This window comes from Gymnodraco acuticeps, unplaced genomic scaffold, assembly GCF_902827175.1.
Source record: "Gymnodraco acuticeps unplaced genomic scaffold, fGymAcu1.1, whole genome shotgun sequence".
Lineage (NCBI taxonomy): Eukaryota > Metazoa > Chordata > Actinopteri > Perciformes > Bathydraconidae > Gymnodraco > Gymnodraco acuticeps.
In genome coordinates, this window is record NW_022992130.1 from 1,917,683 (window position 1) to 1,932,517 (window position 14,835).

Genomic DNA, 14,835 nt, shown 5'->3' on the forward strand with positions numbered 1-14,835 from the left:
AAGCATTGACTGACTTTTATGAAACTCAGAGCATGTTTTGTCTCTGCTTTTCATGGCGGTCAGTATGCCGGAGTGCATCCACGGCTCAGCGCGATTTTTTTATCCTGGGCCAAATCATTGAGTATTGCAGAGAATTTGTTTTTGAAACCAAGCCATGTTTTTCAACTTGTGTACCACTGAGCTCATCTGACCAGTCCAGGCTCTCCAGTTCTAGGTTAAAGGCCTCGCTAGAGTAGTTTTTGAAACCGTTCGGTAGCACATCCTTGCCAGTAATGAAAAATATTTACCCCTGTGAAACTCAACTGTGAGGATCATAGAAGGAGGTACCAGCTTTCATGAGGGCTGCTTATTTCACGTGTTGTGTCAGGATTTATCACCTTCCAGGGAGCTGTTTGGCACACTCCTCCAGTACAGTTAATGTTTACGGTGATGAGTAAGTCATCTCTGAGGAAAAAAGGGGGGCGGAGGATTTGTAAATATCTTGACTCATGTTTATTATTTCAGACAGCAATATGCTTACAAGAGCTTTACATCTGTACATATCTTCTGTCGTATTCCCTTATGAGTGAAGGAAATACCATTTATAAGTGTCTAGTTAAGTACTCTATTTTTATGATATGCAAGAAAATAATATTCATTATGTGATCTTTCCAAATTGTTTCTATATCTTCTTAAATAATAAAACCCTAATAATATATGTTTCAAATCAAAATAAAACCTTCTGTATTTGTTACACTCATGTACATCTAGCACCGTACACACCAGTGAAATTTGGATTTGGACAGATTTTGTGTATTTATATTTTTTGCTATGTCATGTATTTCCGTGCACCGATCAGAGTTCTGGGACACTTAATAAGGATGTCTTTTAAATGTTAGAAGAGAGGTTTTAAATGTACATGAAAAGTCTTTATTTGGTTCTTCCAATGTCATTGAATGCAACTTAATACCCTGTACCTCACTAATATTGGCTTTTTTCTCCTTTTGCTGTCATTTCACCAGGAGGTAGAGGTCAGTTCTCTTCAGATTTTTTACACTGCTTTTTCAGCTGTTTTTGTACATATCTCGTTTTCATTCATGTCTCATTTCCTTCTCTTTTTGTGTGTCTTATCTATACTTCTCTGACACTCTTCCTACTCTTCTTTCTAAATAAAAAATCTCCTCCTTTTTTGAAATTGAACGATTAATGTTCTAATTAAGTTGGGGAGGGGGAGGAGCACTTAAAGAAGAGCCATATGCCTCACATATAGGCACCGGGTGCACATTTGTTGGGCTCATTTCCATACAGTTCATTCCCGTCTGTTTGACTCACTAATTATCATGCTGCAAGAATAATGTACACATTATAATCAGTGTACGATGATAATGTAAACTACTTCTCCTCTATGAAGGTGACAGAGTGTCGATATGTTGTGCCATCAACAACGCTGTGCACTCAGGCCTGCAGTGTGTGAACAACGTGTCTCATCATTCTCCTCAGATGCTAATACATGATTATTTTCTCTTTGTGTTTCTGCAGGATGATTATGTTCGTACCTGGGATGAGAATCAAGCTTCTAATGAGAGTAAGTGTCCTACCATCTCCTTCTCTCCGCGTGGTTAGTTAAGTCACTCAATGCCATTTATCATACATATATTGTGTTGATCTTTGCTAGTTTAATACAGTTTTACATTTATTGGATTATAATTGTGTCTTAATCCTGAGCGTGCAATAAGACATTTTGAGCAAGCACTAAAACTATATTTTGAAAATAATATATTATCATGCTCAGAATAGTTTAACTTGAGCAATCAAAAAGCTATTGTGTACTCTTTTAAAACCATAATCTAGTTTTATTAACCTCATTAAAGATCCATAGTTCTTTTTTGCTATCATTATTTCAATTCAAATTCAAAGGCTTGTAGAAATGGCAATGAAAATCTTAAGTCCCAAGCTCCTCCAACATTGCAACATAGTTATATAGGACATAAAACAATAAAACAAATAACATTTTTAAATTAAAATAGTGCAAGAAGAAACAGTAGAATATATTAGAATACAAATAGTGCGATACAAATTATGTTAGTGCATATTAAAAATGTCTCCTTACAAAATATACACCATATATGCAGTACAAAACATTTCTATAATGACAAGAAATGTCTGGTTTTCGAAAAATATTTTGTAATCGTCTCGTTAAGAAAGTTTCCCTGAGACACTATTAATAAAAAGATAAGATAGTCCTTCCTCTCAATGCTTTTTTTTAATCTCATTAAAGATACAGGTGGAATACTTCCACTAAAGCATAATGTAAATCCACAGTTGTGTAGCTTGTTGGAGTACGTTTTAGGTGCAGTTTCTTCTTCATTGACTCACCCTCTCCTGTCGGGCAGATTTCAGACTCTCTTTTTGAGCTCACCATTATATAATTCTGTAAAATCTTGGCGGCCTGACAGCTGACTCCCAGCCCTGCAGATTTCACCTCACTCGTCAGGAATGCATTTCTTCAGTGGCAGTAAAACACTTCGCACAGACATTGAGAAAGTCTCTAGCCTAGCAACAATAAGACTATGAACAACCCATAATGCAACACTGTTTTAATGCTCATTATGTAACACAGGGATAGGCACAACACAAGAGACAACAACAAACCATTTGCTACTCTTGAAATGTAAGATGTGTTTTTTATATAGTCTATGTTTTAAAGGATCTTAAAGATAATCAAGGGTAAATAGCCAAATCTAAAGTAGATCCAAATCAGTCCAAGATAAAAAAACAAGGCAAACAATTCTAATGGAACCCAGTCCGGTAGTTTATTTACGTGCAAAACTTTTTTTTCTGTGCTCAAAATGCCTCACCACAGCTCTCGATATAGACACCAACGTAACATCCTATACATGTACGCAACAACTAAATAAAAAAAATGGTATGACGTCCGGGGATGCATGATGACGCAGTGAAAGCAAAGCCACATGATGTATTAAAACAAACTGCTATTAGCCTCTGCTGTAGCATTTGGACTGAATCTGTGGCCTGTGTTTGAACTGTGTTTGAACTGTGTTAGACAGCGTTGCGTACGCTCTGTGTTTGTACTCCGGGGTCATCTGCTCGCTGTCCACACTTGTTGTGAGTTCCTCAGCAAAAGAAAAGGTTGGAAGATGTTAGCACTCTGTTTCATCTGCTTGAATGGATCCGATGTGCCTCCCTTAGAAGATGGTAAACATTGTCTGACTTCAAAATATCGCTACTTTATCCTGCTTCCTCGTTTATTTCCTTTTTCCTGCTGCAGTCTTGTGCGTGAGTCATGCTGATGTCGGAAGTCTATCCTGGACTCCTGCTGAGACTTAATTGAGTCTCTGCAAGATGAAGTCATGACAGAGTCGTGTCCTCGACCATTGTCGGTTGATTTGCAGCTTAAATGAAGTCGGCTGAATGGCAGAGTCCATTAGCGCAATTTCCAAAGGGCTTAATGAAGGACTAATTATGCAATGAAAGGCCAGAGAGAGAAGTAAAAGCATGAGAGGAGAGTAAGACAGAGATGGGGGGCTAATTCGCCTTGATTTAGTGTAAAGTGACATCATCAACATTATTCCTGCCAACTCCAAGGCATATGGTGAGGAGAAAAATGTGAAATAGGGGGAGGAAGAGAGCATGATAGGGTGAAAATGAAAAAAGTGTTAAGTGAAAGGACGTCTTTGTACTTTGTTCATCTGTCAAGAGGAAGCTGTTTGTTCTACAGGAAGAAGACAAAGAAGGGATCATTAGCCTGTAAGATCCCATTCCCAAAAGCATGATACAATACACCTGTAATGAGCTGTCACCCTTTTGTGTGTCGTCACATGTGGGTCTGAAGTGCTTCGCAAGTAGTTTAAATGTGAACACATCCTGAAACCGTCGTTTACTTTTACAGAAATATTCACTACCTGACTCATCTTAGAATAGGCTCCTTGCTATTGAAGAATTGCTTTGATTTCTGTAGGTTTTGTTCAGATGTCTTTCAGTTTCAGCAGTTCCGCGGTCTGGTTGAGGGTAGAAAATGTAGGTGTAGTAAACTTGTTTTAATATTGCTGTAGTCTTGTCTCGTGTAGCTAAAAGTATTGACTGAGACTTTGTTGAAATACATTTTCTGCAGAGCAGAAGAATCAGATTGCATCGTCCAATAATCTGCGGCTCCATGTTCTTTATATTCTCCGTATTCAACTCTATTGAACTACTATAATAATGTGCAAAATCGAGAGCGTGATCTGAGCTGATGTTAAATGTGAGCTCTGTATTTTTTATGAAAGGTTTTGAGCCATCTGACCCACCTTATTAACATTCATTGAAACCTGATGTACTTATATGATTCTGTTTTCTTCAAGTTTGTATCTTCCTGGTCGAATGCACTTATTGTAAGTCGCTTTGGATAAAAGCGTCAGCTTAATGTAATTCATATTGCTTTAAAATAACTAGCCAAGTGTCCGACCAACTGCATCATCATCAGAAAATTCTGCATCTAGATTTTTTCGTGCTAGAATTCATTGCAGTCATTTACCATTTTATTTCTATGTAGTCCTAGGTTTTGCAGAAGCATCACATATTGAAGTAATAATAATAATAATTCCTTACATTTATTATAGCGCTTTTCCAGATGCTCAAAGCGCTTTACAAATACACATTACACATATCATACATGTAATGGTCATGTACTGTGGACAATACCCACAGGAGCAAGTTCAGGTGAAGTGTCTTGCCCAAGGACACAACGGCTTTACAGACGCAGCAGCGGCGGGTTTCACCCCTTGATCTGATGATCATTGCACAGCGCACTGCGCCACACCGTCCATCTTCACGCCTCGAAGTCATCGAGGCGCTTTTACAAGTACACATTAGTATCATACATGTACTGTGGACAATACCCACAGGAGCAAAACCGGGTGAAGTGTCTTGCCCAAGGACACAACGGCCTGACGCAGTGGCAGCAGGAGCGGGTTTCGAACTGGAGTTCCCCAGCACCCCCCTTTATCTCATGATCAGATGCACAGACCACTGCGCCACCCGTCCCGAAGTACACTGGCAAATGAGTTGAAATAACACCCCAACTTTAGTTAACCTAACGGAGATTTGTCAAATTCAAAAGTGGCATTGCTATAATTACGGGAATTCAAATATGTGTGCTTAGCTTCTTAAACACTTTAGCAAAGCTCCATATGCTTGCCTTAGGTTGCCAAATGAAAAGTACTCTGCTTCTTTCATTCCACACGCCCTTCATCTATCTATTTCCCTTTCTCTGGTTTTTGACATGAGTGTACTATCTCCCTCCATTGATCTGCCTTCCTTTATGAGTGGCCTAATGAAGCGAAGGAGAAAGAACGGGAGATTAGTCCCTCTGAGACATCACTAAATCAGCGTGATGTCTTTACTCCGGAGCTCAGATGAGCCTGCAGGCCTCATTTCTCCGCCAGACTGCTGCAGTGCGTGTAGAGGAGGATAAGGCTTTTGAACTGTCAACCTTCCTAAAGCACAGACAATCAGTGGCAACAGCAGACTGGGCTGGAAATCTGCATTCAAGCCCCGCAGCGGCTGACTCCACTGAGCAGAGTGAGGGAGAGGTCAGGGTAATTTGTAGTCGATATTTCTACAGTCAATTCATCAATCCGCCAACTGATTGACTCTCCTCTCTCTAAACACAGTAAACACTGCAGGAGAGTGGCTGTAATTTGGACTTGTAAGAACAAACAACTGCACACACACAAATACACATGCACACACACTCAACGGTTTGTCTACAGCACTCACAGAAAACCTTATTTTCAAGAGTTTTAAGAGTAGGCTACCTTGGATTCCAACAGGCAGCCAGATAGGCCAGGTGAAAGGTGGATGGATACTTTCTGTCCAATCAATGGTGTCAGATCAATGGGGGACTAAGGAGACAGGAAAACACGCTGAGTCCACACTCCACAAGGTCTAGAGTCTGATACCTCTTGATGCTATTGATAAATCCTGTTGCTTAGAGCTTGCTCACACAGTCACACATACACTGAACAAAAATATTTTGTTTTCGCTCCCATTTTTCATGAGATGAACTCAAAGATCTAAAACATTTTTTATATACACAAAATAACCATTTCTCTCAAATATTGTTCACAAATCTGAAAAAATCTGTGATAGTGAGCACTTCTCCTTTGCCGAGATAATCCATCCCACCTCACAGGTGTGGCATATCAAGATGTTGATTAGACAGCATGATTATTGCACAGGTGTGCCTTAGGCTGGCCACAATAAAAGGCCACTCTAAGCTGTTCAGTTTTATCACACAGCACAATGCCACAGATGTCGCAAGTTTTGAGGGAGCGTGCAATTGGCATGCTGACAGCAGGAATGTCCACCAGAGCTGTTGCCCGTGAATTGAATGTTCATTTCTCTACCGTAAGCCGTCTCCAAAGGCGTTTCAGAGAATTTGGCAGTACATCCAACCGGCCTCACAACCGCAGACCACGTGTAACCACACCAGCCCAGGACCTCCACATCCAGCATGTTCACCTCCAAGATCGTCTGAGACCAGCCACTCGGACAGCTGCTGCAACAATCGGTTTGCATAACCAAAGAATTTCTGCACAAACTGTCAGAAACCGTCTCAGGGAAGCTCATCTGCATGCTCGTCGTCCTCATCGGGGTCTCGACCTGACTCCGGTTCGTCGTCGTAACCGACTTGAGTGGGCAAACACATTCGATGGCGTCTGGCACGGTGGAGAGGTGTTCCCTTCACGGATGAATCCCGGTTTTCACTGTTCAGGGCAGATGGCAGACAGCATGTGTGGCGTCGTGTGGGTGAGCGGTTTTCTGATGTCAATGTTGTGAATCGAGTGGCCCATGGTGGTGGTGGGGTTATGGTATGGGCAGGCGTATGTTATGGACGACGAACACAGGTGCATTTTATTGATGGCATTGTGAATGCACAGAGATACCGTGTCGAGATCCTGAGGCCCATTGTTGTGCCATTCATCCACGACCATCACCTCATGTTGCAGCATGATAATGCACGGCCCCATGTTGCAAGGATCTGTACACAATTCCTGGAGGCTGAAAACATCCCAGTTCTTGCATGGCCAGCATACTCACCACCAGACATGTCACCCATTGAGCATGTTTGGGATGCTCTGGATCGGCGTATACGACAGCGTGTTCCAGTTCCTGCCAATATCCAGCAACTTCGCACAGCCATTGAAGAGGAGTGGACCAACATTCCACAGGCCACAATCAACAACCTGATCAACTCTATGCGAAGGACATGTGTTGCACTGCGTGAGGCAAATGGTGGTCACACCAGATACTGACAGTTTTCGGACCCCCCCAATAAAGCAAAACTGCATGTTTTAGCGTGGCCTTTTATTGTGGCCAGCCTAAGGCACACCTGTGCAATAATCATGCTGTCTAATCAGCATCTTGATATGCCACACCTGTAAGGTGGGATGGATTATCTCGGCAAAGGAGAAGTGCTCACTATCACAGATTTGTGAACAATATTTGAGAGAAATGGTTATTTTGTGTATATAGAAAATGTTTTAGATCTTTGAGTTCATCTCATGAAAAATGGGAGCAAAAACAAAAGTGTTGCATTTATATTTTTGTTCAGTGTATTTTAAACACTGTCATCAAACGTCATGTTAAAGCCTTCCGCTGGATGTCTGCCCGCCAGACATTTTTATTCAAATCCTGCCCTCTGCTAAACCTTTCCACAGCTATTAACACGTTTTAACTCCACTATATTACACTGAACCAGACCCTTCCCCCAGCAGGGAATCTGCACAGCTCTTTATAAACGCTGTACACACCTTGTGTCTGGATTTAAGCAACTCTCAAACTCTAAAAGCAGCATCTACAATCCTCCAGGGTCTACCGCTGCCCTCCTCACCGTCACACTCCACACATTTGTCCAGTGTCGCCCCTTACTGCTCTCCCTCCTCCGGCCAACTGGGGCTGCTTCTAACTAATTTTAAACCCAACATATAGACTGTGAAGGGATCTGTATGTTACTCCAGTGGAGAGACAAGCCTCCCATGTATTTATTATCTTCTTGCTACTAAATCTCCTCCATTAAACATCCTCTAAATACGCCCTGAAATTAATCCTTTACGTTTTGTCTACGTTGAGCTTGAATAGTCAGCACCCACACCTGCTAAATATGGAAGTAAGCAACTAAATGAAATGTTTGTGTTTTCAGCTTGTTGCACTGCCCACTATAGTTAAAAAAAAATCAATGAATGCTGGTTAAAGTTTAGACCTTTATTTTTATTTTTTTGCCTGTCTGATTATTTTGTGTTCCTGTGGGAAGTTAAGCATCTTTTTTGCATGAACTGCTAGACATGTCTGGCTTCATTGTAAACCTAGAAGACAAGATAGCACTGATGATGTTAGAGACTGAGTGTGTAAATAGTAGATAAGAGGGTTGATGATGAGGATGAGGCCTGAGCTCTGCTTCCGTTATCCTCAATCGGCAGGGATAAACCTCGTGCAAATCTGGATTGGATTAAACAGAAGCACAGGGGGCCTAATTACGAGCGGTTTACTGCTGCGGGCATTAGTTTAATACCAAAGGAGGGACTTTCGGAAAGTAAAAATGGAAGTAGGTGGGTGAATCTCGGGTTGAATAGAGATGTGTGAATGTGAGGAGGAAAACAATAAACACGCAGGGCAGGCAGAACATGAATGAGAGTGAGGATGTCAGATTTATGGAGACAAAGGAATGTGAAAGGAAGGAAGATTGATAAACATGATTGCACCACGGGGGGATTTGTAGAGACGGAGAGAGGCAGAGATTTCTCAGAAACACCAGATTGAGCTGCAAATCACAGTCAAACCAGAAATGATTCCCGGTCCACGGAAAGCCTGTTGCTATGGAAACGTCATCATCGCAGGCACTGCTTTAATCCGTGGAAGCCTGTTAAGTTAACATGAGGCTCAGGCAGCCACCTTATGCTTCTGTACTCACAACACAACGCCGTGCCAGCATTGTAGCCGCTCGCTACCAACAAGATTTATTTACAAATGTTTAGCCATTAGAAGGCAGGATTATCTGCTCTCTTCTTGTACGCTGTGTCTCGCATTCTTCAACATCTTACGCCTAGGTATTTGTGAAATTCTCACTGGTTGGATTACACAGTACATTGTTTTGCTTACTTCCCCTCTTACCCACTGTGCTTTATTCCCTTTAGTACCTTAATCTCCTTGTCATCCTTTGTGTCAGGCGTTATCGTAAGCGTTTAATTGGCTGATGCACCCTGATTCTGCTGATGCACTGGTGTGAATCTGGCAGAGGGGACCTGCATCGAAAGAGAAAAAAGGCAGGAGAGGGTTGAGAAAGAGCAAGAAAAGCTGGGAGATGTGTGAGGTACTGTACAGGGATACTCAATCAATGTGGACTGGCATACTGGGCGACCAGAGAATAAGGCTCCACTGTTGACAGTCTGAACGGATGAGGAGTCTGCTTCTGGGCATTAATGCCTCGGAGCCTCACTGTGTCTCAGTCAGTCAGTTATACAACCAGCTCAGCCATGACAGGAGGGTGTATTGTTTTGGATTTGCTTCTCAAATCAGATATCTGTCGGTTCGCCTCAATAATCCTGGGATGTTGGCAGCATTCATGTATTCAGCCAGCGGAAAGGACAAGAGAGGAGATCCTAAGCCAGTCTGTGAAATTATAATAGTGCCATAAAACAGGATACAGTAAGAGGAGGGGATGAACACAAGCACCTCCTTCATGTAGATTAAAACCCACAATAGCAGTCAGTGAATAACCGGTATTCCCATGTATGATGGATAGTGTAGGTGAATAAAGGTCGGTGGAAGTGAAGAGAAAAGAGTGTGACATCCAGGTCGGCTGCAGGAAGCCTGCTAGGAATAGACAACAGTGACATATGATGAGTGTGTGTGGGGTGCTGACACACGCTCCAGCATTAGCTGCTAGCAGAGAGTGTGATGGATGAGTGAGCTAGCTATGCACATTTTAGCCTACATTGCGAAAAAAGTATATATAACAAAAAATATACTGTATATATATTATATATACAGTATAAAACGCGATATTAAAAACAATCTTAAAGTAGTAAATATAAGAACTCTCAGTGAGGTGTGACTTCCTCCAGACCATTTTAAGGGAATGGAATAGATTGTCTTGTGGCTACTTTTACATACAGCTGCAATGCAACTTTAATTTTTCTGGTTTTTTTTGCTGGTCGAGAGTTTTTCTACCCTCAATGAAGCACAAACTGCCTCGGGATGCATATTTGTTACTAGTGCAAGACCAACAGTTCTGCAGCGCTCTATTAATTTAAACTGACTCGGGTTATGCTGAGCAAATACAGGAGAGAGATTTGGGATTTGAGACTGCCAGTGAATAGTAGGATGATGGGCAAAGAAAGATAGAGAAAAAGGTAGAAAGGGAAGCAGTGGCCATATACAGCATGCATCACATGTTTCTATTTTCTCCCAGATGTAGACACCACCAAGGACCCCTGTCAGAAGGTTAAGTGCAGCCGACACAAGGTGTGTATCGCCCAGGGCTACCAGAGAGCAGTGTGCGTCAATCGCAAGAAACTTGAACACAGGTGAGTGTGTGTAGCCTCTGGGCAAGAACTGACTAACTCCCAAAACACATTGTTACAAATTCTCACATTAACACGAGGTCGACATCAACTAGTTTACATTAAGTATGTGCTGCTTTGCAATGTGGTAATAATAAAGCTTGTCTGAGTGCTGTAGCGCTGCCTGCTGTTTAATGATAAGCTAATACATTCAGACACCAGGGAGGAGGGCTGTTTGCTCCATGTTCAGGTCGGTGCTGCTGTGTAATTTGCTCTGCGAGGCTGAAGTGTTTTTGGTGTCCTCTGTCCTGCAGACTGAAGCAGCCCGCTCTCAGGTCTCCTGAAGGAAACTGTCTGCCCTGTCCCATCTCCTCCTCTGGGCCTGTGTGCGGATCAGACGGACGCAACTATGCCTCAAAGGTACACTAAAGCAAAACGAACCTATAGGGCTTTGCAGCAAATCCTTACGAGCAGTTCTGTTTCCTAAAGTGGTTTTGTGTCTCCCAAATAATTGTATTATCCAATCATTGGACCACCATTTGGGGTCTACATGAATAATTTTAAGCTGACTAACAAATTTTTTCAAACTAAATTAGTTATTGAAGGTTATACATCTGAATAGCTTGTGGGAATAGTTTGCTTTAATTATTCAGTGGCCACTTTATTAGGACTATGATAACAAGGCTGTACTTAGTGGTGCTGTTCCATTATGTTGAATCACAATGGCAGGTGCTATATTATGTGCAACACATTTATATAAATGGGCGTAAACCAAATAATAGAAACACCTTTCAGTATAACACACTATAACTCAACAGCACCACAAATTGAAGCCTTATATAACCATAAAGTTAAATCATCACTGCTGATCACCCTACTGTACACTGTAACATGTTCACAGACTGGTTGTCTGTCTTGTGCACTCCTGTAGGGATATAGTGACAGAAGACCGAAAGAAAGCTTTTTTTTATCAAAGACACCAACTGCGGCTTTAATATGTCAATATCATGATTACAGCCTTTTTCTGATGCCCCTAATTGGCCAGACAAATGAATAGAATAGGTTTAAACATAGAGAAGAACATCCTTTTCTCCATCAATGTAATGAGCATTTCTCTGAAAATAAAAGACGGTAGAAATAATCACTCTGGGGGTGGAGGGTTGGGAATCATTGGCAGTGAAACAATGTGGCCTCCGAATAGCATATCATCTGCATGCTTTACCATAGCATATGTAGTGTTAATAACATTTGCTCAAATAGTCCTGACACCTTGTACAAGTGAAGCTTTCTAACAGAAACAGACACGTATACAGGATGTATAACAATATGTGCATCTGTCAAGGCAAGGCAAGGCAATTTTATTTATATAGCACTTTTCAGCACCTGGCGATTCAAAGTGTCAGGTGATGGTAATCGTATTCACGGCTTTGCTTTGTGTTACACTCATGCTAACATAATGTACTGAGCATTGTCGGTAAATAGTGACGTTCACCCTGCACACTCAGAGTCTCAGGGAGGGGGGGGAAACCGAGACAAGGAGCCATGATATATAGCCTCAGAAGGACCAATTGGTGGCCTGTGGTGACAGAATGTGTTTATTGATTTATGCTTTGTCTTTTGGATCACTATTCCCGATCTTGTGTGCAGGCAGAGGTTATAGAGCGCATTCATGAGAAGGCTCTGATTTAAATTAAGGCGTACAGTCAGACACCCCATGAATATTTGATCTGTGTAGCAGCAATAACTCATTTTTCTTCACCTTTGTGTCCCCTTGTGGATGTTGTCTCTCTCTCTGTGTGTGTGTGTGTGTGTGTGTGTGTGTGTGTGTGTGTGTGTGTGTGTGTGTGTGTGTGTGTGTGTGTGTGTGTGTGTGTGTGGTGTGTGTGTGTGTGTGTGTGTGTGTGTGTGTGTGGTGTGTGTGTGTGTGTGTGTGTGTGGTGTGTGGTGTGTGTGTGTGTGTGTGTGTGTGTGTGTGTGTGTGGTGTGTGTGTGTGTGTGTGTGTGTGGTGTGTGTGTGTGTGTGTGTGTGTGTGTGTGTGTGTGTGTGTGTGTGTGTGTGTGTGTGTGTTGCAGTGCAAGCTGGAGCAGCAGGTGTGTCTTACCGGGAAGGATCTTACTCTCAAGTGTCCTGGGCTGTGTCCTTGTCCAACTGCTGCCCCCACATCCATGGAGAGCAAACATGGTAGGATTAAACACACAGCGCAGCTATGCCAAATGTTTTTTTTCTCACTTTAGTTTTATTATATAAAAACATTACAACAACAGCTGTGTACAAACAAAATAAAAACATAGTATAAAAGAGAATAAAATCAAGCACACTGGTTACCCAAACGCCTGCCCAAACAGGAATGTTTTTAAATTAGTTTTAAAAGAGTCAACAGAGTAAGCAGACCGTAGATGAGCGGGCAGAGCGTTCCATAGCTTAGGAGCCACGGCCTTGAACGCTCGATCACCGCGGATCTTAAGGTGGGTACGTGGGACATACAGTAAATTGTGCATGTGTGACCTGAGTGGGCGGGCTGATGTATATGGATGAATTAGGTCAGCCACATATGCAGGAGTCTGACCGTGCAATGCTCTGTAGGTGAGAGTGAGGATTTTGAACTGTATCCTATAAGCTACAGGGAGCCAGTGAATCTGAGTAGTGGGGTAATGTGGGACCGTTTATTTGACCGGGTGAGAAGTCTTGCAGCTGCATTCTGCACTGCCTGCAGACGACCAAGGGCAGACATGCTGCGAGAGGAGAACAGTGCGTTGCCGTAGTCAATGCGAGATGAAATAAACGTATGTATAATCATTTCTAGGTCGGGTGTTGAAACTACAGATCTCAGTTTACTAATGTTTCGTATAGGTGGAAGAAACAAGATCTCGTCAGTTGCTTAACATGGGTATCAAATGACGCGGATTGGTCAAATATTACCCCTAAGTTATGTAATGTATGTATGTAGTCCATAGGAACCTCATCAGTATCTTTTGCAAAACCTTGTGTAACATTTTTCATTTTTAACGTGAATTCACTTGAATACAAAGCTTCCCATTTATTTTATTTTGTATCTGTCTCTCACACACCTAACAATTATCATAAAAAAAGGATAATGCGCAAAAGATTATCATATTCTTCCTCTCAATCTGCCCACAGAGAGCTGTACCGGGCAGGATCTGGCTGATCTCGGGGAGCGTCTGAGGGACTGGTTCCAGCTCCTGCAGTCTAATGCCAAGCAGAACAACAGTAGCAAGACCGGAGCCAAAACAACTGCAGCCAGCACCACATCAGGTCAGAGCTGCTATTTAATGAATCCATACTGCACTAAGAGGGAGTTAAAACACTATCGTTACAAGCACTACAGGTACTATAAAATGTCCAAACAAGATGTTAAGTCTTGTGTTATATGGAAAAGCAAAAAGAAGACCAAGGGGAAAATAAAATCCAACAAATTCAGCTTAATGGTTCTACTGGATCTGCTTCCACTTTTATGTTTTCTGCAGCTCTCACTGGATACAGCATGCAACCTATTACTAGATAGCAAACTTGTCTGAAAATAGTTGCAGGGCAGAGAGCCTTCAACCACTTTTGGGTGGATTGATCAAGATATGTCACATAGAGGAGCGTGCTATACTTCAAAGCAACAGGAAGTGAACCTCAGGACATGTTCGGGCCACAAGTTAGTGCCCGATAAGCACCAAGTCTTAACTGGGCTGTAAAGTGAAAATTGGAAGTAATTGGTCAAAAATGAAAGGTTGAAATGCAGGTTTTATAGATTAAACCCGTTTCTATTTTAAACCTGCAACATAATTAGGAAAATGTTAAACCAGGAGGATGAAAATATTCTGCTGGCATGGTTTCATTTTCCATTTGTGCAGCTGTCCTCTGAAAACAATGAATGTTTGTTTGTCTGTGTTGTTGTGTTTGCAGTGCTGGACAGGAGCCTGGTGGCCAGCTGTAAGGACTCCATAGGCTGGATGTTTTCCAAGCTAGACACCAATGGCGACCTTTACCTGGACCAGACTGAGCTGGCTGCCATCAACCTGGACAAGTACGAGGTGTGCATCCGGCCCTTCTTCAACTCCTGCGACTCCTACAGGGACGGCAAGGTCTCCACTGCCGAGTGGTGCCTCTGCTTCTGGAGAGAGAGTGAGTATTCTGGGGAGGATGTGAATGTCTTCACAAAATCACGCTGACATATTCCCCTCAGCATTCAAACTTCCCTCCGCTCAGCTGCCCCCAGGTGTAGCCAGCTCTCTGTTGTGTGCTGGTCCATCACTATTTGTCGTTTCATCCTCTCGTCCCTAGGGG

At 42.3% G+C, this 14,835-nt stretch overlaps 1 protein-coding gene across 2 annotated transcripts in view; it reads left to right on the forward strand.

The window, feature by feature from the left end:
• Nucleotides 1-14,835, forward strand: part of spock2 (SPARC (osteonectin), cwcv and kazal like domains proteoglycan 2) — a 34,487-nt gene that overhangs the window by 16,579 nt on the left and 3,073 nt on the right. The window contains exons 2-8 of one of the 2 annotated variants that reach the window (XM_034203734.1): nucleotides 1,002-1,010; nucleotides 1,519-1,564; nucleotides 10,451-10,565; nucleotides 10,856-10,961; nucleotides 12,615-12,723; nucleotides 13,681-13,815; nucleotides 14,455-14,673. In XM_034203734.1, coding sequence (XP_034059625.1) covers nucleotides 1,002-1,010; nucleotides 1,519-1,564; nucleotides 10,451-10,565; nucleotides 10,856-10,961; nucleotides 12,615-12,723; nucleotides 13,681-13,815; nucleotides 14,455-14,673 — 739 coding nt within the window. The remainder of the gene's footprint in view (nucleotides 1-1,001; nucleotides 1,011-1,518; nucleotides 1,565-10,450; nucleotides 10,566-10,855; nucleotides 10,962-12,614; nucleotides 12,724-13,680; nucleotides 13,816-14,454; nucleotides 14,674-14,835) is intronic. The other variant, XM_034203736.1, reaches the window with a different exon arrangement.